Here is a 21,193-nt window from a genome sequence, read left to right on the forward strand (position 1 = left end):
CTCTCAGATTGAATGCCTCTTGCATAAATATTCTCTTTCCATTGTTTACGTCAATCAAATGGCCTGCACAATTACTTGTGTCGTTTTAATTGTGCTATTAAAATTGGCTGGGAAACATGTAAGAAAAAAAAGCTATCGCAAAACTGGAAAAATCAGTCAGAATAAAAACGCAGAATTGTTTGCTTTCATGCTGTTGCATGAAAGCAAACATGAAAGAGTAGTTTGTGATTTTATCACAAACTACTCTTTTCTTTGTGATGGGTTTGATTTTTATTTAAGAAGCACATATTTCTTTACCTTTAAGTCTTTCTAAAGAATAAAAAAAAAACCTCAGGAATGCCAACAACCTCTGCATGGAGGATATTTTCAGTTTAGGTTCCTCTTCCTCTGATCTCACTTTGTAAGGTGACACCAGAAACCTGCAGGCGTGTGCAAGAAGTCTTGTTTTAACTCTTCCCCCTGGTTCACTCTTGTGTACTCTTATTTGGCCAAGCTGAGGGAGATGAACATCTGGTCCTGAGTCATGTGAGCGTGAGGACAATTCACTGCAGAAGAAAAGAAGTACACCTTCGGAAAAGTCTTGCAGAGTTGGAGTTTGGCAAGTATTTTTTTTATTTATTTCAACATCAGTACGGTTAATTGTGAGGGAATAGAAAGTAACAATAAAATAAATGTAGGTGAATTACATTAACAGCTGTATCCCAGCCAGAGTTTCAATATGATTTTAGTAAACATTCAGTTTCTTTTTCTAAATGAAAATAATAAGGTTCCTTGTATAACAGTGGATTTTTCTCCAGGTTTTAAGATGCATTACTTGCCAAAATGTCTCAAAGATTCAACCAGTAACATAGCAGTGTTGTGAGGTCACTCCAATAAATACTTTATTTTGATGCCCTTTTTCTGTATTACGACATTATTCAAAAAACATTTGAGTTTATTTGTGACACCCAATCATATTAAAAATCATAATTTCTCACAGTTGCGTATCTGAACACAGCAGCATGAAACATAACCTCCTTCTCCTCTGATCATTTAAAGTTTATGTTGTCAAGCAGGGGCTGATGGAAAGTTGCTGGTGCACTTAAATTTGCTCAATATCTATTGCTCATTTGCTGTCTTATAGGACATTTTTATACCCCAAAAACTCACAAGACACATAATGATATCATGACAATTAAAAGAAATAACATAACTGGATAGATGTATGCAGTCAAAGTTATTTATCCCAATTATTCAGATGAATGGTTAGAAGTAATTTAGATGTAAAAGCAAAACATTGTTGTTGTTTTAAAAAAGCAAAATTGAAACTTTAGATTACTCAAATGATAATTTCAGCTTTCAGGTGTGAACACTGACTGCACTATAAGTGACACATTTTGTGTATCGCTTTTTCTCTGTCTAAATAAACATTAGATGTATCGCTACCGTGTCCAGTGGCAAAATTCTATGAACTAGTTGTGAAATTAGTTGTTTGCCAAATACAACTTCTGGCTTTATTCCCAGGACAAGCCATGTTGAAGGCCATATAAGCTCAAACCATTAATCACACAAACATTTGACTTATTTACAACAAATTTGAAGTTTTTTAAGACATTGATTTATCTGAAGATTCATCATTCTGAACGGGTGGCATGTCATTTCAGCTGTTTCCACCTAAATGCTGTGAAAATGTTTAATAGCCCAATTAAGAGACTGGGGATACCACTGAAGCAAATCTTTGCAAGCATTCAAGGCAGACGAAAATAAATGAGGTGGAATAGAAACACAGATACAAGCATAGACCTGTGTGTGTCGGGGTGGGGGTGCGTGTGTGTGTGTGTGTGTGTGTGTGTGTGTGTGTGTGTGTGTGTGTGTGTGTGTGTGTGTGTGTGTGTGTGTGTGTGTGTGTGTGTGGGTGTGGGTGTGTGTGTGTGTGTGTGTGAGCTGGCAGATTCTACACCACGCTCTGCAGAAGTATAAAGACTGCCAGTGTCTGAGAGCTGGACCTGTGGATGACCTCTACTTTGTTTTTCCCAGCAGAGCCGTCCTGTAGCAGAGGCGTGAATCTTGCACCTGGATGTTTTCTTAGAGAGGCTCTCATGGCCTGCGAGTCAATCAGTTAGATAAACCTCAAACTCAGCAGGAAGTGCCCTCCATATATACAATATAATCACACCCTAAAGACCTGTCCTATGTCTGGATGGAGAACTTACAAAGATTCTTTTTCACTATGACCTGTAAGAGTCAAATAACTTAATCATCGCCAACAAAACAAAGTCCAGAACTCACTAACAGGCTGTATGTACAGTGTCCATAGTGTGTGTACATATTTTCTTACAAAGTGTGAGGAAAAGGGCATGATAACATTTATGTCATCTCAAATTTATCTTTTTTATTTACATCATAGTTTGTGAGGATTGAGACCTTGGAATTTTAACAATTACTTGTTGGAGGTAGGATTCCCATAAGCCTTATCGCTAAATGAGATGCTGCAGTGGCTCAACAGTTCTGAAAAGCTCTCCTACTGAGATAATCACAAACTTCCCAGGAAAACATGTTGAGCTGATGGTAGCATCTGTCTCATAATATTCTAGTACACTTTTCTCACCAGTCTTACCTTAACACATAAGCAAATGGCCTGGGAAATGAACACCAGTGCACCTCCACCTGGTGTAGCTTGGTCAGCTTTTGAAACAAAATGGAAGGTGTTTCCTCTTAAAGCAAGCTGCAAAATGAACTCATCTCAGCACAAGCCATGTGCCCACTATCTGGGCACATCCTGATAAAGAGGATGCCAAGAGGTGGCTGGTAACTCTGGAAGAGCTGCAAAGATCTCAGTCTTAGGGAGAACAATTTAAAAGTAACTCTAATAATCTTACACTCATTATGCTAGAGAGCCCAAAAAGCCATTAATTGTCTAAGGAAGACAATAAGGAGACCAACTAGAAATTTACCACAAGCGTGGTGGGCAATGTAGCAAACGTGTGGAAGAAGCTCTGGTCAGTGACCAAAAGGAAACCTTTTTGGCCTACATGCAAAACACTGTTTGTTAAGGAAAACGTACACACCATATCGCTGTGAACACACCATCGCCATGGTGACATGTAGTGGTGACACCTTATTAACTCCAGTGACGATGGAGTTAATAAGGTGTAGGGATGCTTCTCTTCAGCTGGGAGAGGCCAGATTTCTGATATCCTTGTTCAGATTTAATGCTTCTCTTTTTGTATTATGCAGTTTAAGGTTGAATTTCTGGATAAAGTGTATCACAACTTTGAGCTTCTCAGAGCCCATTTGTCTGCAGTAACAGAATAGCAATGCCTTCTGCAAAGCTACTACGATGCTTATTGTGTTGCATGTCCACCAGCAGACTTCCTGTCCTTCATGATTTTTTGAACTGCAAAATGTTAAATTAATCATATATTTTTAACTGATGAAAGTTTCTCTGAGCTTGGCACTAAGCTGGGAAACAATTTCCCACTATGCCAAACATTCTCCCCTTTCACACGTTTACACAGCCATGCTGGCTAAAATCTTCCAGAACAGAGTTACTTTTGTTTCAGTCTGTCTTTGCTCACAGTGCCACTGGTTCCCACATGTGTTTACATGAATCTTGGTTCATTTGACTATCAAAACAAGCAAAAGTTGTTTAGAATGTTACAATTACCAGTAGCTCTGGGGAAGAGTGTAAGGTTTTGGGTTTTTCTCTGTGTTAATTTAGGTTTTTGTGTCGTTTTCAGTTAATTGAGTCTCCGTGTTGTCCTGTCCACCCCTTGATTGTCCCCAGATGTCCCTTGTTTCTCCTGATTGTCTCCCTGTGTATTTAATCCAACCTGTGTTTCTTGTTGGGTCCTTGTCTTGTTGTGTCTAATCTGTCTTGCCATCTAGCCTAGTCTAATCGTCTTGTCTGCTGTCGTTGTCTTTTGGCTCTACCAGTTGTGAGTATTTAGCCTTCTGCTCATTCTGTGCTGCCTGGACTTTGGACTTTGTATCTGTGACTGCATCATTAAAATCATCATTCTCCTTCACACCAACCAGGGTCCTCTGCGTCTGCCCCATCACCTCTCTACTGCACTTCATGACAAAGAGTCTCAATATCATCTCATATTGTGGTCACTACTTATATGCATCTTGGTTATTTACTTCTCTAACCCAAAAAGACTTGTTCTCCTGAATGAGGAAGTGTTTCAGATGGCCTGTTTTGACATTTTGCCCAGAAATTTATATTCCCCTTGCGCTGAATCCTAATTACTTTGCCCCTTATAAATGTTGTAGGAAATTGGGATGATGAGAAAGATCAATTCTGTCTGAAGATGTAAATCTGAGTAGAGGTTCAAAAGAGCTGCTTAGCAAAAACTAAGGTTTTAGAGAGCTATAAACCCTTTATGACAGAGTCAATACTTGTAGGCTGCATTGTTGTATACAGCGACAGTCAAACATTGTCTTCTAGTAAGAATAGCACTACTTCAGTATAGTTTTACTCAAGTAGAAATGAAAGGAATTTTTCAAATTCTGCAAATAGTTGTATCTGCAAATATCAATTTTCCTAATTTTTCTGAAGACTGAAATACTGTTAAACTGTTTAGGAAAGAGATTTTATGGAATTTATCACAGTAACATTTGTGAGAAAGTTGGTGATGTCTCAAAATAGCTTTAGATTTGACCCACTTCAGGAAAAGAAACACCTCTACTATTTGCTTTTCTTCAATACTCAGCTGTGGGATTTGAATTTATGTGAAAATGAAACTTTAAACTGAGCTGTTTGTTCTATGTAACTCCAGATAAGACCATTTCTGTTTGGGTTGTCATCTTAATTCCAGCTGATTAGCCAGAGTATTGCTAATAGTTAGAGCATGTCTCTGCAAGAGGTCATGCTTTATGATGGAGTTTGCTCTGGGAACAGAATAAATGAGCCGTGTAGCAGCACCAGGAGACCAGCTCAGGGCAACGGCTGTACGTCTTATTAAGCACAATCTGTCTGCACTCAGTCAGTTTAATCCCTTTGATTAATGGATGTCTGCAGGATTGTTTGGTTAAAAATACAAGGTTGATGCATCGAACACAATGCTGCAGCCAGAGTGTGGTAAATTTCAACACATTGTTTTTGTTGGTGCCATTTAACTATCATTATTGTTACACCTGTAAGATCCTTCTGTTTGCATATTCTGTTTAAGGTAGCCTTTGCAATACAAGCATGATGTTTGTTTTCTTTGGACCAAATATTTATTTTGACTCAATAATGTACTAATCATAATTTGGCTATCAAAAACCATCTTGACCACAACAAAGAGAAGCCACTTGTGTGCCACATTTTATAAAAATCTTACTAAAAGTATAAATCTCATAACTATTCCGTATGTTTCTTGGACAGTTGCAATATGATCTGTTACATATTTTCAGGTTTTAAATGAATTGAAATTCCTTTTAAAACGTAGATGAAAATGTAAAACATATCTAATGTTTGCTCCATCAGCTGGAGGAGAATTATGGAAAGCGAAGCGGGAATGATGAGCATGGCTGGCTTTGATGATCCTCTGAGTCCGACGCACCTGACAGGGTTGGGAATGAGCTGCCTTCTCTCGCCAAAGTACAGAGACTTAGGGCCGGGCCTCACCTGTCTTCATACGTACAACCAGTGGTTGCCTTTCCGCCATGATGCTAGCCTCCTGCCCATGAAAGAAGATCTGGCCCTCTGGCTCAACTCTATTATGGGTGAGAAGTCTTCTTTATATTATAAATTACTACAGTCTGCAAGGGGGAACAAAATAAATAAATACATTTTTTCCCTCTCAAGCTATACAAACACAGGTGCTTTTCAATCTAGGAAATTGAATAGGAGGATGTACATGTGAAAAGCACTACCATGGCACTTTATGAACATCAGCTTACTTTACGTTTTTGTTAGTTGAAGATGAAAAGGACCCAAAAACGTTTAGTTTGATTAAAGCATTTAGAACCATCTATGCAGTCCGTTTTCTTTAGCACAAAAAACAAATCAAGTTAATTATTGTCCCAAATCCCCGAAATCCCCCTACATTCAGAGATGTTTCTCTCCACTCGCTTGCATTGTGCAGGAAAATATAAAGAGTCTGCACATGTCAGAGCGTGTTGAAAGATGTCGGTGCAGTGATTCAGACTTGATAAATCTTTTGCGCCAAAGACTCATCCTTCAAATCCCCTGGTTCACCTGGTGAACTTTTCATTTCCCCTCAATGTGATCCTCACTATTTGAGGTCTTTGAGGTTAAAACTGTCATTAGTTAATAGAAATGAAAGTCTACATAGTTAGGCAGATGTTTTATTGTCGCCAGGTATGTCTGATTGTTGTACTTTTGTGCAAATAGATTAGTGTGTTTGTGTGTATTCCTTAGGGTTGAACCTCACTGCAGACAGTTTGATGGAAAAGTTGGATAATGGTGTTCTCCTCTGTCAGCTGGCACAAATGCTCCAAGAGAAGATGATCCTCACCAGCAGCAACAAGGTGCTGTAAAATCATGAATTCATCGCAACTATTCACAGCTGACTTCCTATTTACTGGTGTCCCTAACTTAAGATTAACTTGCTGAAGTAGGATATACACTTATCTTTTGGAAAGGGCAGAGAGAAATGAAGCTCTGTCACATGTCACATTTACATTGTAAAATGTCATGGGTTCCTTGTTAAAATCATTTATTCATAATTGACATATAGATTTTTCACCAATAAGAGTAGGGCACTCTGACTCCATCCCTATGCTCAAGCATTGTCTTTACCCACATAACCATGTAATTTTGTGACAGAGACTGGTGCCTATTCCCATCAGTCAGATGTGTCAGTACACAGAGCAAATAATTATGTACAGACAGCCAAACCTAAGACAACTTGAGGGAGTCCAATTAATTAACCATACATGTTATTGGAGTATTTTATTAAAGTGATTTCTGGATGCTACTAATCTGCTGGTAAGCAAGCCAGAGTCTGTCTGACGAACCAGAGGCAAACAATGGCATGCCAAATTGTGGTTAAACAAGGAAAGTAGTTATATTTCCACACAGGTCAAGGTTGGTAGCCTTTTAGTCTCAACAAATGAAATCATCGTCTAAACACTGCTTGTTGGATTTGCTCAGGTTATCTGTGTCTGACAAAACTAGTGCAAAAGTGGGCAAAAGATATAATGAGGTGCATGGAGGAAAGTAACCTGAGGGAGAAGAAGGAAATTACCATGTGGAGAAAACCTAGATAGATTATAGATTAGATAGATAGATAGATAGATAGATAGATAGATAGATAGATAGATAGATAGATAGATAGATAGATAGATAGATAGATAGATAGATAGATAGATAGATAGATAGATAGATAGATAGATAGATAGATAGATAGATAGATAGATAGATAGATAGATAGATAGATAGATAGATAGATAGATAGATAGATAGATAGATAGATAGATAGATAGAATCTTTCAGGTTTTTACTACTTTGGTGCCTGTACATTGACCAATATATGCTTTTTAATCTAAAACAGATTTGACTTTTTAAAACTTATTTAACCTGGCCTAGCCAAGTTATCTTAATGTATCTGAAAAGCTTGTAGACAGCTAAAAATAAGACTGGTTAATATAATTTGAAACAAATGACAGCATCGGTTTCAATCTCATTTTGCTTTTAAGACAAACCTGTCAACACTTCCGACCCCCTCCCCTCATCCCTCACGCCCCCTAATTATTCATATTCATAACCTGTCATATTGAAGTTTGACGAGAGGCTGTACCTACTGTACATGTTGGTTCCACAGCTTCCCCTGAAAATATGGATAAAATCAATCATTACAGAGTAAAAGTAATTTGAAGAGGGAGAAGCATATAAAAAAGTCAAGTCAATGACATGATGCAATCTGCATTTTTAACTCGGATAACTTAACTTTTTTTTGTGACTTGTATTATACATTTAATTTGCTGCACTATATAATAAGTAGAATAGAAATGACTTTTTTTTGGTAAATTGTCTTGAGATTACCTATTGTAAATTAATGTTATACAAATCAACTGAATTGGATTTAGAAATGTGACTGGACTTAAGAGAAATTATACAGTGTTTTTTAGGTTGATGAAAGCAGATTGGTATTTTTTTCTGCAGAGCCATCCTCTCAGCAGCAGTGCAGCTGCTGTGCCACAAGTGATGCAGACAGAGAACGCTCTCCACCCCACAGCCATAGTAGCTGCTAACCTTAACAGATTAATTTACTGTTACCCAACATGATGTAGCATTTAAGGTAACATTAGCTTTTGTTTAATTGGGACAAAAAAGCTAAGCTAAACTTACTCAATGGATTGAGTTAATGTTATGCTAACATACCGCAACATGGTAACCAACGAATTTAAGCTAACATTAGATTAAATTTTTTTACCTAAAACCTAAACCACCCGTATTTAATGGGTTAAGTCGTGTTAACCAACACGCTAGCGTAAGCCAACATAATATTAATATTTAAGCTAACAGCTTTCTTTTTGACTAATGTTAGCTTATACACTCTTGTTACTGCAGTATGGGTTAAAAGTTGTTACTCTCTTTAATACTGAAATACTTCAATATATATTATACTTTACCTTTGTAAGCATGATCATGCACTTAAACTCAAATATTTATGCAAATTACAGCAGTAGCGTTCAGCACTCACTACATTTTCAAAGGAAATGCAAGTGATCAAGTGACTTTGTAAGGAATTAATCAAACATATATCTATGTGTAGAGATTAAATTAGTTTCAACTTTAAAAAAAGATAGTGACCTTTAATAGAAAACAGCCACAGCAGAAAATAGAAAAATTATACAACTACGACAAGCTACACACCAAATTATTGGAGAGAATAATCACACATACTTTGTACAATCAAGCACAATCAATGAAGGAAAATATGTATATTGCATTTTCTAAGCAAAAGGGCATATTAATTTATTTGAAAAGCTTTTATATAGGCAGGTTAATATAATTTGAAACAAATAACAGCATCAGTTTCAGTCTAGTTTTGCTTTAAAGACAAACCTATCAAAGACGTTTTTTAATACAGTAAATTTCAAAGTGCAAAACAATTACTGTAATGAAAATCTACAAAGAGTGCACAACAGCACATTTTATTTTGGATTAAAAATGTATTAAAGTAAACCTCATTCACCCCACTCATTCTTTCCATACAGAACAATACAAATCAATACTTCAAATTCATATTGCACATCTCTAAGTATCCAAATGTCAAGATCCAAATGATCACATTTAACAAATTACAAACTTAAACCATTTTCCCACTTTATAAACAAGAAAGCCCTCCAGCTTTCATCTAAATGACTTTTATAATGAAACTCAACATAGGACAAATATGGAAAATAGTTCTACGGCTTTTCACACATCATGTGTGACACATCATGTGCTGAGTTAAATCCTGTTTTTGACTAAAACTTTTTCCACAGTTCCCACATAGAAACGGCTTTTCACCAGTGTGAATCATCATGTGCTGAGTTAAATCCTGTTTTTGACTAAAACTTTTTCCACAGTTCCCACATAGAAACGGCTTTTCACCAGTGTGAATCATCATGTGCTGAGTTAAATTCTGCTTTCGACTAAAACTTTTTCCACAGTTCCCACATGAAAACGGCTTTTCACCAGTGTGAATCATCATGTGCTGAGTTAAATCCTGTTTTTGACTAAAACTTTGTCCACAGTTCCCACATGAAAACGGCTTTTCACCAGTGTGAATCATCATGTTGGTGTTGGTGTTTCCTACCTATTCGGTATAAGATGATCTGGGGAGTCCGGGAAAAAGCCAGCAGTCTGCGCTGATCGTCCATCTTCCTCCGACTCGACGGTTATTTCGTTAAACTCTGTGAATGTTTCTTCCGCAGCACTGAACCACTTGTTCATGAACTTGTTTAAGCTGCACCGAAGAAATGTTTAAACATTCACACGTTAAACAAAACAGACCACGTGCCCTCCGTCTTCTTCCTCTACAACGGCTTCTTCTTCTTCTTCGATTTTTTTTTTGGCGGATGGCAGGTCTATGTATGGAAGCCACTCTGTTAAAAAAATAAAAATAAATTATCTCATTATAATGAGATACGATCTCAAAATAATGAGATAGTATCTCATTATTTTGAGATCGTATTTTGAATAATACGATTATTATTTTGAATAATGAGATAGTATCTCATTATTTTGAGATCGTATCTCATTATTTTGAGATCGTATCTCATTATAATGAAATACTATCTCATTATAATGAGATTATTTTTTTTTTACAGAGTGGCGGAAACGGGCTTCCATACAAATCAGACTGTCACTCAAGGATTACATACTATTAATAAATAACCGTTCATTTTAAATAATCAACACAGATAATGTGATGAATTTTACTTTTCGAATTATTCCTAATAAAATCAACTAAATCCAATTTAACTTCAATTCTATTTAATTTTTGAGACTTCTTTTTCTTTTTTTAAACGATGCATGCAAAAAAAGAGTATGGCAATTTACAATAGTGCAAATCTACAGAGGGCTTCGCAGAGACACTCTTAGAAATGGGAACACAAAAGCATAAGTGATATAAAATATATTAAATAAAACTACAAGTGGACGATTATTTTTGGTTTTAACATGCATCAATGAGCAATTCCATTAATATTTCAGTCAGGTATCCATGTTTCAATATATTTCAGAGATTCCCAATACCATTGGAATTCAGATTTTAAAAAAAATTTAAAAACTGGGGATTATCTTAGCTCTCTTTGTTTATGAATAAACATTTTTACCAGACAAAATATTAATTACAACACAGTTGTAGATTTTTGTTATTCAATAATACTCCAATTATTCAGCTTAAATTATTAATTTTCTGTCACCAAATTCGCAGACTATTTCATTTTTCCTGCTGATTCTACTCATTACATTTCAGTAACTGTTCTCCAATTGAACTCAAATTTCAGCAAGAGCATTCTATGAATGCAACATGTGCCCTTTTAACAAACAGTTAAGAAGCTACTTGTTAAAGACACTTCCATTTTTATAGAAGATGCAATTGTTCTTGTTACGTTCTAAGACTTTAAACATATATCTATAAAAGAATCTTTTTAAAAGAAGACATCATCAGAAATGAGAAAAATTATACAATTAAGATGGGAGACACCAAATTATTGAAGACAATAATCACACATTCTTTGTACAATCAAGAATAATAAATGCATGAAAATAGTTTACAGATGGTATTACATTTCCTGTAATATACAAAGGTATCTTAAGAAAATTATTTTACTTTATGTGAATTTGCTCATAAAAGGTTATTTGGTCTTGGACTGTCAGAAAAAACTAATAAATGTAAGCTGTCCAGTGCTCTTTTCTGTTATGTTTGACTTTGCTACAGTGGTGTTCTGACAGGATATTTTTCCTAAATTGCTTTTTTTGTGCACAGACTAATCTCCACAATGGATAATGCAGCAGCAACTTGTATGAACACATATAGGCTGCTGCAACTAGATTCTTTGTTTGTGTTGTTTCCCAATATGTAAGTTTAAGGACTGTCTGAAGACTAATTTAAATTTTCTGTAAGAAAAAATAAACTTGTACCCACTGCAGACTCACGTCATACCTCTAAAACAATTACAGGCCTTTGTCAGAAGAGTGATCCACTGGCGAGCTGATGCAACTTCTGGATCCTTTTTTGCCAGAGACAATACTGCCAACTTCCTCTACTGGTGTCGAAAGATTGGAGTTGATGAGGCATACCTTTTTGAGTCTGAGGATCTGGGTGAGTTAAATCTGGATTTTTTTTTCTCCCTAAAACAACTCTGTCGTGTTTCTCCCTCTGCTGACAAACTATTGCACAGCATTAATTGTGCATTTAAGTACAATTTAAATTTGTACTAACTTCACAGTATGTGATATTTTAGCTTGCTGCGATTGCATAAACTTAAACATTACTGTATTTGCAGAAAAGGCCATCTGTGATTTAAAAATGTCAAGTACCAGGACAATTCAGGATAATTCAGTTTGTGTTTTCAAAATATATATTTTTTTGTCATGATTTCTAGTCAGTTTTGACTAAAAGCATACAGATCTCTACTCAAAAATTGAGGAGTGTTTTAAATTTGAGTCAAAAACAACAAAACAATTGTATGGCCAGGCATTAATTAAAGTTTTGAAACGAGGGAAATGAGAGTCCAGAAGACCACAGATCACAACAGAAAATCTGGGCAGTTACCCAAAGATAGCTATGAGTAAAATAAGTGGTTGTAATCTGATTTATAAGCAGAGAGGAAATATTATAAAGTCAACAGATGGTATGCTGATTGACGTTTACATTTCAAAAGGAGTGTCTTGTGATGTCTTCATATTATTTAACATAAACTTGATCTACAATTATCATAGAGGATGGAAATCCAGTATTGTTAAATATTTTACTCTCTGCACACCTCTAACTTGGGCCAGTCCAAGCAAGAAAGAGATGAGTGACGATGATAATATGGAGGTAAATCCACAGGACGTATAATTGCGATGGAGTTTCCTCTCTCTGTTTCTTTTGCAATGAAATAAACAAAACCTTATGCTTGACTCATGCGACTTATGCGATTCAAATAGGATTGTGTTTTAATTCAAATTAAGTGACCTTAATAACCCAAGTTATGTTGGTGAGAAGACTTGGGGAGTTGCAGAGATTTTTATGGCCAGTGAATCTCTGACACCCCTATGCCCTCACCTGAAGGAACCCACATGAATTCCTGTTCACCTTTAAAGATAGGAAGCCACAGTGAGGAAGGATGTTCCCTGTACCTCCCCCTCCTGCTTCAGGTGGAGCTCCTGTTTCCTTTTGTCAAAAACAGACTTTTATCTCCAGAAACATCTTTTCTTTCATGTGAGTCACATTTCTATTCTTCTTTTCATCGTTTTTGCCCTGTTTGCTGATGTAGTCCTACACAAGCAGCCTTGGGAGGTGTGCCTCTGCCTGATGGAGCTGGGACGCATTGCAGCCAGGTAAACTAAACTTGGCAAAGTTTCAGGGAGTGGATAAATACTACCTTAACTGTGCCAAATTAGAAATAAAAATAGTTAAAATTAGACATTTGTTTTTTGGGCGGGCTGCCCTGGTGCTGTTGAGAGAAAATAATAATAATTAAAAAAAACAAGAAAGGGAATTTTAGCTCAGGATTTTACTTTTTAGATGTATCAAAACATACCCAATAACACTGGGTGTAAAATTTTTAATTCTCAAAATGAGTGAATGTGAGAGTTGTAATAATAATAAAAAACAACTCGTTACCTTTAGCTCATGTGGGAATTACTCCTTTCACTACAATCAAATAGGTTGACTTTGTTGTTACCCAAGTGGAATTTAATGTTTTGCCAATCCCAGACTGGAAGTAAATGAAATGATTTTATGTTGATTTATCAGTTCTGATTCTGATTTTTTTTTTTGTTACATCTCACTGACAGGTACGGAGTGGAGCCACCAGGCCTGGTGAAACTGGAAAAAGAGATAGAAAGAGAGGAGGCTGGGTGCTTATCTCCATCATCTCCTCTCTGCTTTTTTTATCCAGCATCATTGTACTCACCACCACCAACATTGCCCCTTCCCTCAACCCCTTCCCCTCCTCATTCACTTGCCCCCCTCACTTCGAACACAACCTGTGTGCTTGAACCTCTCACTACCTCCTTTGCCTCTGATCTTCCATCAGCCACCACAGACCCTCTGCCTACAGGCTCGCCCCCTCCCCAGCCCCTCCTCTTAGCTTCTAGCCTTTGTACAAGCGCAGCCTCAACACAACCCTCTTTGTTCTCCTCATCTTGCACCACTGACACATCTGCTTCCGCTCTGCTGTCAGCGCCCCTAACAGACCAAACTCTGGGATCCTCTGCTGAAGTCTGCCCAGCCACAGAAAACAAACAGACTCCCAAAGTCTGCAAAACTGCCACACCCTCCCAACCAGCAACACAAACTCCTCGTTCTTCCAACAAGTCCAGAAGCAGAAGGAGCGTCAGCACAAGCATTTTGGATGACATTGTATGCATTTTTTCCCAGCGAAATGTATTTTGTTTGGCCTTACTTCGTTAGTTCCTTGACCCTGAAGTATATATTTTTTTATTTCTTTCAGGTAAGAAGCATCATTGAAAATCCTCCCTGCAGCTGCCCCACAAGGTTCCCTGTTGAGAAGCAGCCAAAAGGCTGCTACCGTGTAGGGGACAAGGTTCTGTATTTACGGGTAAGAATCCTGCTAACTTAGTCTGAAAAATACACAAATAAGTCTTAGGCTGAATGTAAACCACCTAACACTGTCTTCGAAGCTGGCTATATCCAAACATGTGGCTGGAAAGTTGAGTGGAAAAAAAAAGCTTGGCAGAAAAGGTGCTGAAGCAACATTCGTAAATCATATCCTTGAGCAGATTGTGAAGCAAAGGCTGTGCAAGACTTTGACAAACAATCATAAAAAGTTGACTTTAACTTGAGTCACTGCTTTAAGATTCAAGACACACAGACATATCCAGGACAAAAGCTACAACAATGGCATTCCTTGTTTTAGCTAATTCTGCTAAAATGTCTGTATTTAAACTAACAGAAATAAGCCCTGGTACCAACTATATAATATACTCAACATTTTTTTAATAAATATAATGTGTTTTGCTGATGCTTGTGCTTGTTGGGATGCACCTGTATATAAACAAATACAAAGGTGATTAGCGTGATTAGAAACAGGTAAGTTGATTAGTAACAAAGAGCAGGTATTGGGAGTGAGAACTAAGAGATCAAGACTCCAAGACTAGAACTAGATTCTAGCAAAACCATGAAGCCTAACCCTAAAACATCAAAAAAGAGCAGCAGAAATAAACAACACTGGTGCTGTTGGTAACTAATACCTGCAGGTGGCCTTTGAGAGATTTTTGTGATGCTTTAATAATGTATAAAAACATCTAAATGCAAAGTAAAGTATGATGTCCCTTTAGACTGTTGATCAACAATCCAGTTAGCAACAAGTGCATTGTGTCAAAGCAGCTGAAATTCAGCAACTGCGTGCCTCTCAGCCGTCTTCAGTCACGCTCCACTCGTATGCGTCCGTATAGAGGCTCAAGGAATGGGAGGCAGGGTTGCTTGGCAACCAACGGTCAGAATAGGATTCAGCTGACAAAGATTGTATTCAGGATGTGGACCTTCAGCGAAGAGTACAAAACCTGGAGGAAAAACAAACCCGGCTCCCTGAGGATGAGTGTGCAGAGACGTGACCCTGGCGTGTGGTTTAAATGGCAGCCCACCTGGGAGTCTCAACCATCTGTGTGAAGGAGGTTTTAAATATGAGGGGCGAGCTTTTTGCGTCCGCCCATCTACACAAATAAATAGCATTAATGCACTACGGCTGACTTCAGGACATACTATCTGAATGCTGTCAGCTCTGTAGATGAAGCATAAGAAGAATATTTCCTCTACACAAAGGTTGCCTTTAGGTTGAACTTTAATTCTTTGGTCACTGAAGACAACATGAATCAGTATAGTTTCTAAACTAGTTCTTGGCACTGTCAGAAGTAATTTATTGCAGATATATCTTTGTTGCACCTGTAAAACATGAATGCACACCTTTAAGTCAAAACACAGCAGTTTCTTTCCAGCAGACTTCTCAGCTACACCACATGAACACCAGTAAAAGTCAGCCAAGGCTAAAATAGAGATAATATACTAACCTAAGCAAGTCAAAGCATTTTGACGTAGACAGTGAAATATTTTATTTTGTTGCAACATTTGGTTTGATTGGTTTTTCTACAGTATGCATGTGTTGTTTTGCCAGTTACTCTCATCCTTTCTGTGCAGCCTCGTCTTAGAGGATGTCAATGTCAACATAACTGTGTCCAGCTGCCAGTTTCCAACCATCATTACCAGTTTAGACAACAACTACGATTCTGCTTTTCCCTTTTCACATGACTGCTGTCAAGCAACCACATTTCAGCCGTTCTAACAGAGTGGCACGGCCCATCAGCCTTCATGTCATTTGTTACCTTGAAGCACACTGATGCCTGTGGGTGTGCAGTGAAACATGCCGTACACCTCAATTAGCATAAATCATGATAACCCCTGCACTGTTTCTGGGAGAGCACTTGGTGTGTGCAGACCTTTTTAAAGACCAGATACTATTGATTACCGAGGCAAAGTCATTAGCAAGGGGCTTTAATCAGACAGCTTGTTAATGAGCGGCGGAGCGTGACCGCCCCTCCTCACATGTAAACTTCACACCCATCCCCTCCTGCCTCCCCTCCTTCTATTCCCTCTGGAGACTATTCAATCATGCTGGCCGTGGAGTGCCTTGCCATTCTTTGGTGTTGAAAAAAAGGAAAGGTTTCCTTTCTTTCTGAAACCAATTAGGTTTTCCTTCAGTTTTGTAGCAGGGATACGGACTGATGGTGTCCATAGAAAGGAAATGCATTTAAACACCCATGGATCATTGTGGAAGCTCATTTATGTTTTTCATGTTGTAGAAATCTTGTTTTGAAGATAATGCGTCGGGGTAAAACCATCAAAAGAGGAAAATCCTTCTTCTTCCTTGTCTTTATTTGTAAACTCTTTCAGCCTCTGTCAAGTATTCTTGAGTAAAACATTCACAAAATTATCTCACTGCTCTTTGTCTTCACATGTTAACTTCTGATCCTAAAACTGATGGAGAATATTAGAAATGATTGACCAAAAAAAAGCCAAGAGTATACACTGTGTGAATTATAAAATTAAATAATTAATATAAAACTGAATAACTAATAAACGGTTGTTTAAAAAAAAGGATTTTTTTGTTGTTGGCAATACATCTAAAGAACATCGAGATCATCTAAAAATTAAAGTTGATACAGTGTCAACATTTCATTAAGCATTTCATTAAATAAACTCGTGTTATGCCGTCTTATCTTGGTGAGCTAATGGCTTCACAGATGTACTTTATGACACAGATATGATAACTTAAGCTTCAAAAGTTAAACTGCATTTGCTAAATACTACATAAACGTAGTCTGAAAGACTTTGGTCTAAATTATGTCTGCATACAGACTTATTGCTATTCATAACTTCTGTGTTAAGAATAAATATGTGCAACGTGAGGCTTTAATAATATATTGCTTTAATAATATATTTGCATCTATTGCTGAGCAGTCACTAGCAAACATCACCACCTTAGCATGTCATAAAAGCAACAAGATTTAACATGAATTCTTTACTCAAAGAGACCAAGTGAGCGCCAGAGCTTTTAAAATGTATTCACTGCTCTCAGTATTGTTATCACAAGCTGATCTTCACCATCTTTTCCATCTAAGATTCATGTGTTGGAATGCTAACAATGCTAGGAGTCAGAACATACAGTTAGCTTTAGCCCATGATGCAGTTTTATAGTTTTGCATACTGCAGCTAAGAAGAAGAATTCAGAGTCAAGGAAGTTGTGATTTCTGCTAATCATGTTTCATGCAGAGTGGGACGTCTTGCAAAAACAGAAAACCTGCATAGATACTTCAGGAATTGGACGCTATCGTTCATCATTTCATTCATTTTGGTTTGTTTCTTTATTGTTAAATGTAAATTCTGGATGTGATTTCCAACAACATCAGAAGAAGTGGATGTGGCTAAAGCCTGCCTCCTATTGGCAAGTGTTTGTCCTCAGCCCTAACACACTCATGCATATTTCAGGAGGAGAGGAGAGAAAGAATCAATGGAGCAGCCAGGGGGGAGGACACATGGGAATCTAGACTATGGTTTACGGGCTGCAGACGTAGCACACATTGTTTGGAAAACTGAGCCGGGGGTGACACATATATAGACGGGTCAGTCCACAAAGCGACCTTTCTGCAGAATATTTTATCACAGAATGGCATCTTTTATTCTGATGATCACTTTGGTAAAAAGGGGAGTAAAATACTCGGCCACTTTGAAAGGAGATTAAAGCAGTTAAATATGCGGGATACAGTTGCCAAGTCAAACACCTCCAGTTTTATTAGCTGACAAAATGTAGGAATAAAATCAGAAAAGAAATTATGACTGGAAGGACGACAGACTCATTATATGGTGACTGATGAGATGTTTATCCAGCATGTCAGACTTGACCCCTGTCAACCTTAACATTTTAATCCGCAGGATGACAGCTGAGCCGAACCGTGTCTGGAGTTTCCTTTGAAGCTGCTCGATTGGTCGGTCTCTTTGCGCATGTCTTTGCTTGTAGCATTGATTCACCCCCTCACTCCCGCCCCTGGCTGCCAGTGTGCCATGTTAAACACACATCTGCACACGAGAGGAGAGGATCCGCGTGTATTACCACAATTTTAATGGTTTAGTAATGAAGGGTTTATTGGTGATAGGCGTGAGGGGGGGTGCTGGGGTCGTGGACAGTGGCAGGAAATGGATGGCTTTGTAACATCCCCTGGGAGGCTGTGCTGAACTCATTTCAATTTCTTTTTCCTTTACAAGTCTTGATGAAATCTGTAAATAATGGTTTGATTGAGATTCAACTCACTTCACTGAAACTATAGTCATCATATACCATGGTCATGCTGTGGTCCTTATTTTTGCCAGTAGCTTTCGTATGCTTTGTGTTGCAGATCTGTACATGTCCGTGTGTGGGGGTGAGTGTGTGTGTGAGCATGCATGCTTATGTCTGGATTAGAGCTGCATGTGTGCTCAGCTGGTGCCTTGAGATGCAATTTCATTTGGTTTAATGAGATTTGGACAAAGCAACCCAAGAGATTATTTGGTTCTCACTGCCAGAGCTACACGTCCAAGAAGCTTGTGATAATTACAGTGTTTTGTGGGGGTGTGGGTGTATGTGTGTGTGTATTTTTTAATGTCCTGCTTTTCATATAAATAAGAATTCCCAAACATGCACTGACCTTCCTCTCTCATGTCACCTTTGCAGATGCTGAATGAGCGTCATGTCATGGTTCGTGTTGGCGGTGGGTGGGACACTTTCATAGGTTACCTGCAGAAACACGACCCCTGCAGAGGCGAGGGAGGGGTGGGAAGAGGGACGCCGGCAAGGCCTGAGGTCAGGGTCTGTCAGGACAAATTAAAACCCGCCGGCTTGAATGTTTCAACAGGAAATTATATGGTGGTTGGTGTTCACCATAGGGGAAAGAAATAGAGTCTCAAAAAGTTATTTTAATAAAACAGTTTGAACCTCTTTTCCCCCACTGTTTAAAGCCAAAATTCCCCTTTTTTTATTCATCACTGACACAGATGACTGTCCTTTCAGGATAGCTGAGATGATTTTTCTTAAGAACCTCTTTTACTAACTTAAGAATTTGAATAGTCATTGAATCTGTGCTCCTTTTTTATGAGAAAATGCCATAAACTAGCTAACTTCAATATTTCTACTAACTGTTTTTACTTTTACATTGAATAATAAAGCAGAACACCTTGAGAAGTCAGGGATAAACATTGAAATACCGTAGCTGCTTGCTGGAGTACTAGCTATGTCTGTAGCAGTAGCCATGATGACCTGGATGATCTGAAGTATTACGATTGAGGAACTGATTAAAATAAACCAAAAATAATCTAGGATCAGTTATATATTTCAATAATAACTAATATGTTTATGTATGAATGCAAACTGTTCTTCTTCTTACTGTAAATTGAATCCTGCTAAATGTTGGAGTAAGTAACCAATAGATGGTTAAATCTAATAGTTCCATGTGTTTGTCTTTCTGTTGTTTACAGAATAAGGGGTTAAAAACGAGGGATAACTCTTTTTTATTGACTGTTTAATATGACAAGGCAAACATTATTTAAATTTCTATTAGGGCATAAATATTAGTGTGATTACAACATCACTAGAGACAGCTCCATGACAACATGATAACAGATCTGCAGCAGTAAGACAACAAGCATGATAAAAATCAAAGCTGATTGCCTTGTACATTATTCTGCTGAAAAATCATGTCTTTTTTTGATCAACCTACATTCCAGTTTTTGTTTTTATTGTTCTAAACTTTGTAGATTCAGAATCTATCAAACCTCAAAAGTGTTCTTCCTTTGAATTTACTTCTTTTCTCTTATGAACTCTTCTTTAAAGTAGATTTGGTTTGTGTCTATTCTTTTGTTTGATGTTATTATTTGGATATGACCAAAAGATTAGTCTGAACATTAAGAAGTTTACTTTTGATGCCATTATTAACCTGCTCGAATGATGACCAGTTTCAATTGACTTGTAATTCAAATAAAAACATCTTTAAAAATGTTTCATCAGTTTTATCATATCTCCTTTAAATCTAGGTTACCAGTCTGTCTGTCTATGAGCCATGAGTTCTTGTCTTGTCCTTAAAGTGTTACTGCACAGTCAAAAACAGGCAGTGATGCTGCTATTGAGAGTTAAAGTCGACCTTGAAAAAAGACCAGAAGCACTGACGCACTGCACTTTTTTCTGCATTTATAAAATCACTGGTTTAAAATCAATACTTATTCCACTAGTGCTATGGAAAAATGTTATCCTTATCATGCAAATGCTAAGTGCAGTATATTTGTATAATGGTGAAAGCAAAGCACTCTGAAAGGTAAAGACTCTGCTTTTCATCAACTTGATTCAAATGTAAAAGCTCCCTCTAGATGGCACCATGTCCTCACTGACAAAAGGCCATGCCTCACCCTGGCAGCACTCTGCCGCTAAGATCATCTCTCCGCTGTTCTGGACTTCACTCCAAAGAACTGCTTCCAGCTTCAGCTCCGCAGATCCATTAATAGAAATATTCCCCTGCTTTCTTAGCACGGCTGGAGTTGTCGCATATTCACTCTTTAAAAGGAAAAGAAATAAGAGGCGGACAAAATGAGGATAATTTACAGATGTCCTTGGACGGTAAAGCAGATAGCAGGCACAGATGAGAAGAAACAGAACTCACAATATGTTAATAAATACATATTTTATTACATTAGAATAAATCAATAAAAATGGACACAGATTTTTTTTTATCATATACTGAAAGAAACAAATGAGATCATGCAAGACTGTAATGTCTTTTTTAATCCCACACAACATCTGAAGTGGATGCACCCGGTATAAATGAACTGTAGAAAATAATAGCTGTGCTACTGAAACACGTGCCACTCTGAGGGGCGACGTTTTCTCTCGCAGTACAAAGTTCCTCATGAAACACACAGGAGGGAACCACTTGAGAAGGATTTTACAACTTTTATGAGTACCATGTGGCAGAATTGTTTTCAAGTGTTCTTTGTTTTTGATATTTTTAGAGTCTTGC

At 37.5% G+C, this 21,193-nt stretch overlaps 1 protein-coding gene across 1 annotated transcript; it reads left to right on the forward strand.

Moving 5' to 3' along the window:
- Positions 1–5,458: 5,458 nt before the first annotated feature.
- On the forward strand, positions 5,459–20,129 carry LOC102224378 (growth arrest-specific protein 2-like). The gene is made up of 7 exons (XM_023332793.1): positions 5,459–5,691; positions 6,350–6,459; positions 11,609–11,750; positions 12,910–12,973; positions 13,433–14,000; positions 14,092–14,199; positions 18,862–20,129. Exons 1-7 carry the CDS (start codon positions 5,466–5,468, stop codon positions 19,084–19,086), a joined length of 1,443 nt encoding a protein of 480 aa, XP_023188561.1. The 5' UTR covers positions 5,459–5,465; the 3' UTR covers positions 19,087–20,129.
- The last annotated feature ends 1,064 nt before the right edge of the window (positions 20,130–21,193 follow it).

Source organism: Xiphophorus maculatus, chromosome 4 (genome assembly GCF_002775205.1).
Source record: "Xiphophorus maculatus strain JP 163 A chromosome 4, X_maculatus-5.0-male, whole genome shotgun sequence".
NCBI classification, from domain to species: domain Eukaryota; kingdom Metazoa; phylum Chordata; class Actinopteri; order Cyprinodontiformes; family Poeciliidae; genus Xiphophorus; species Xiphophorus maculatus.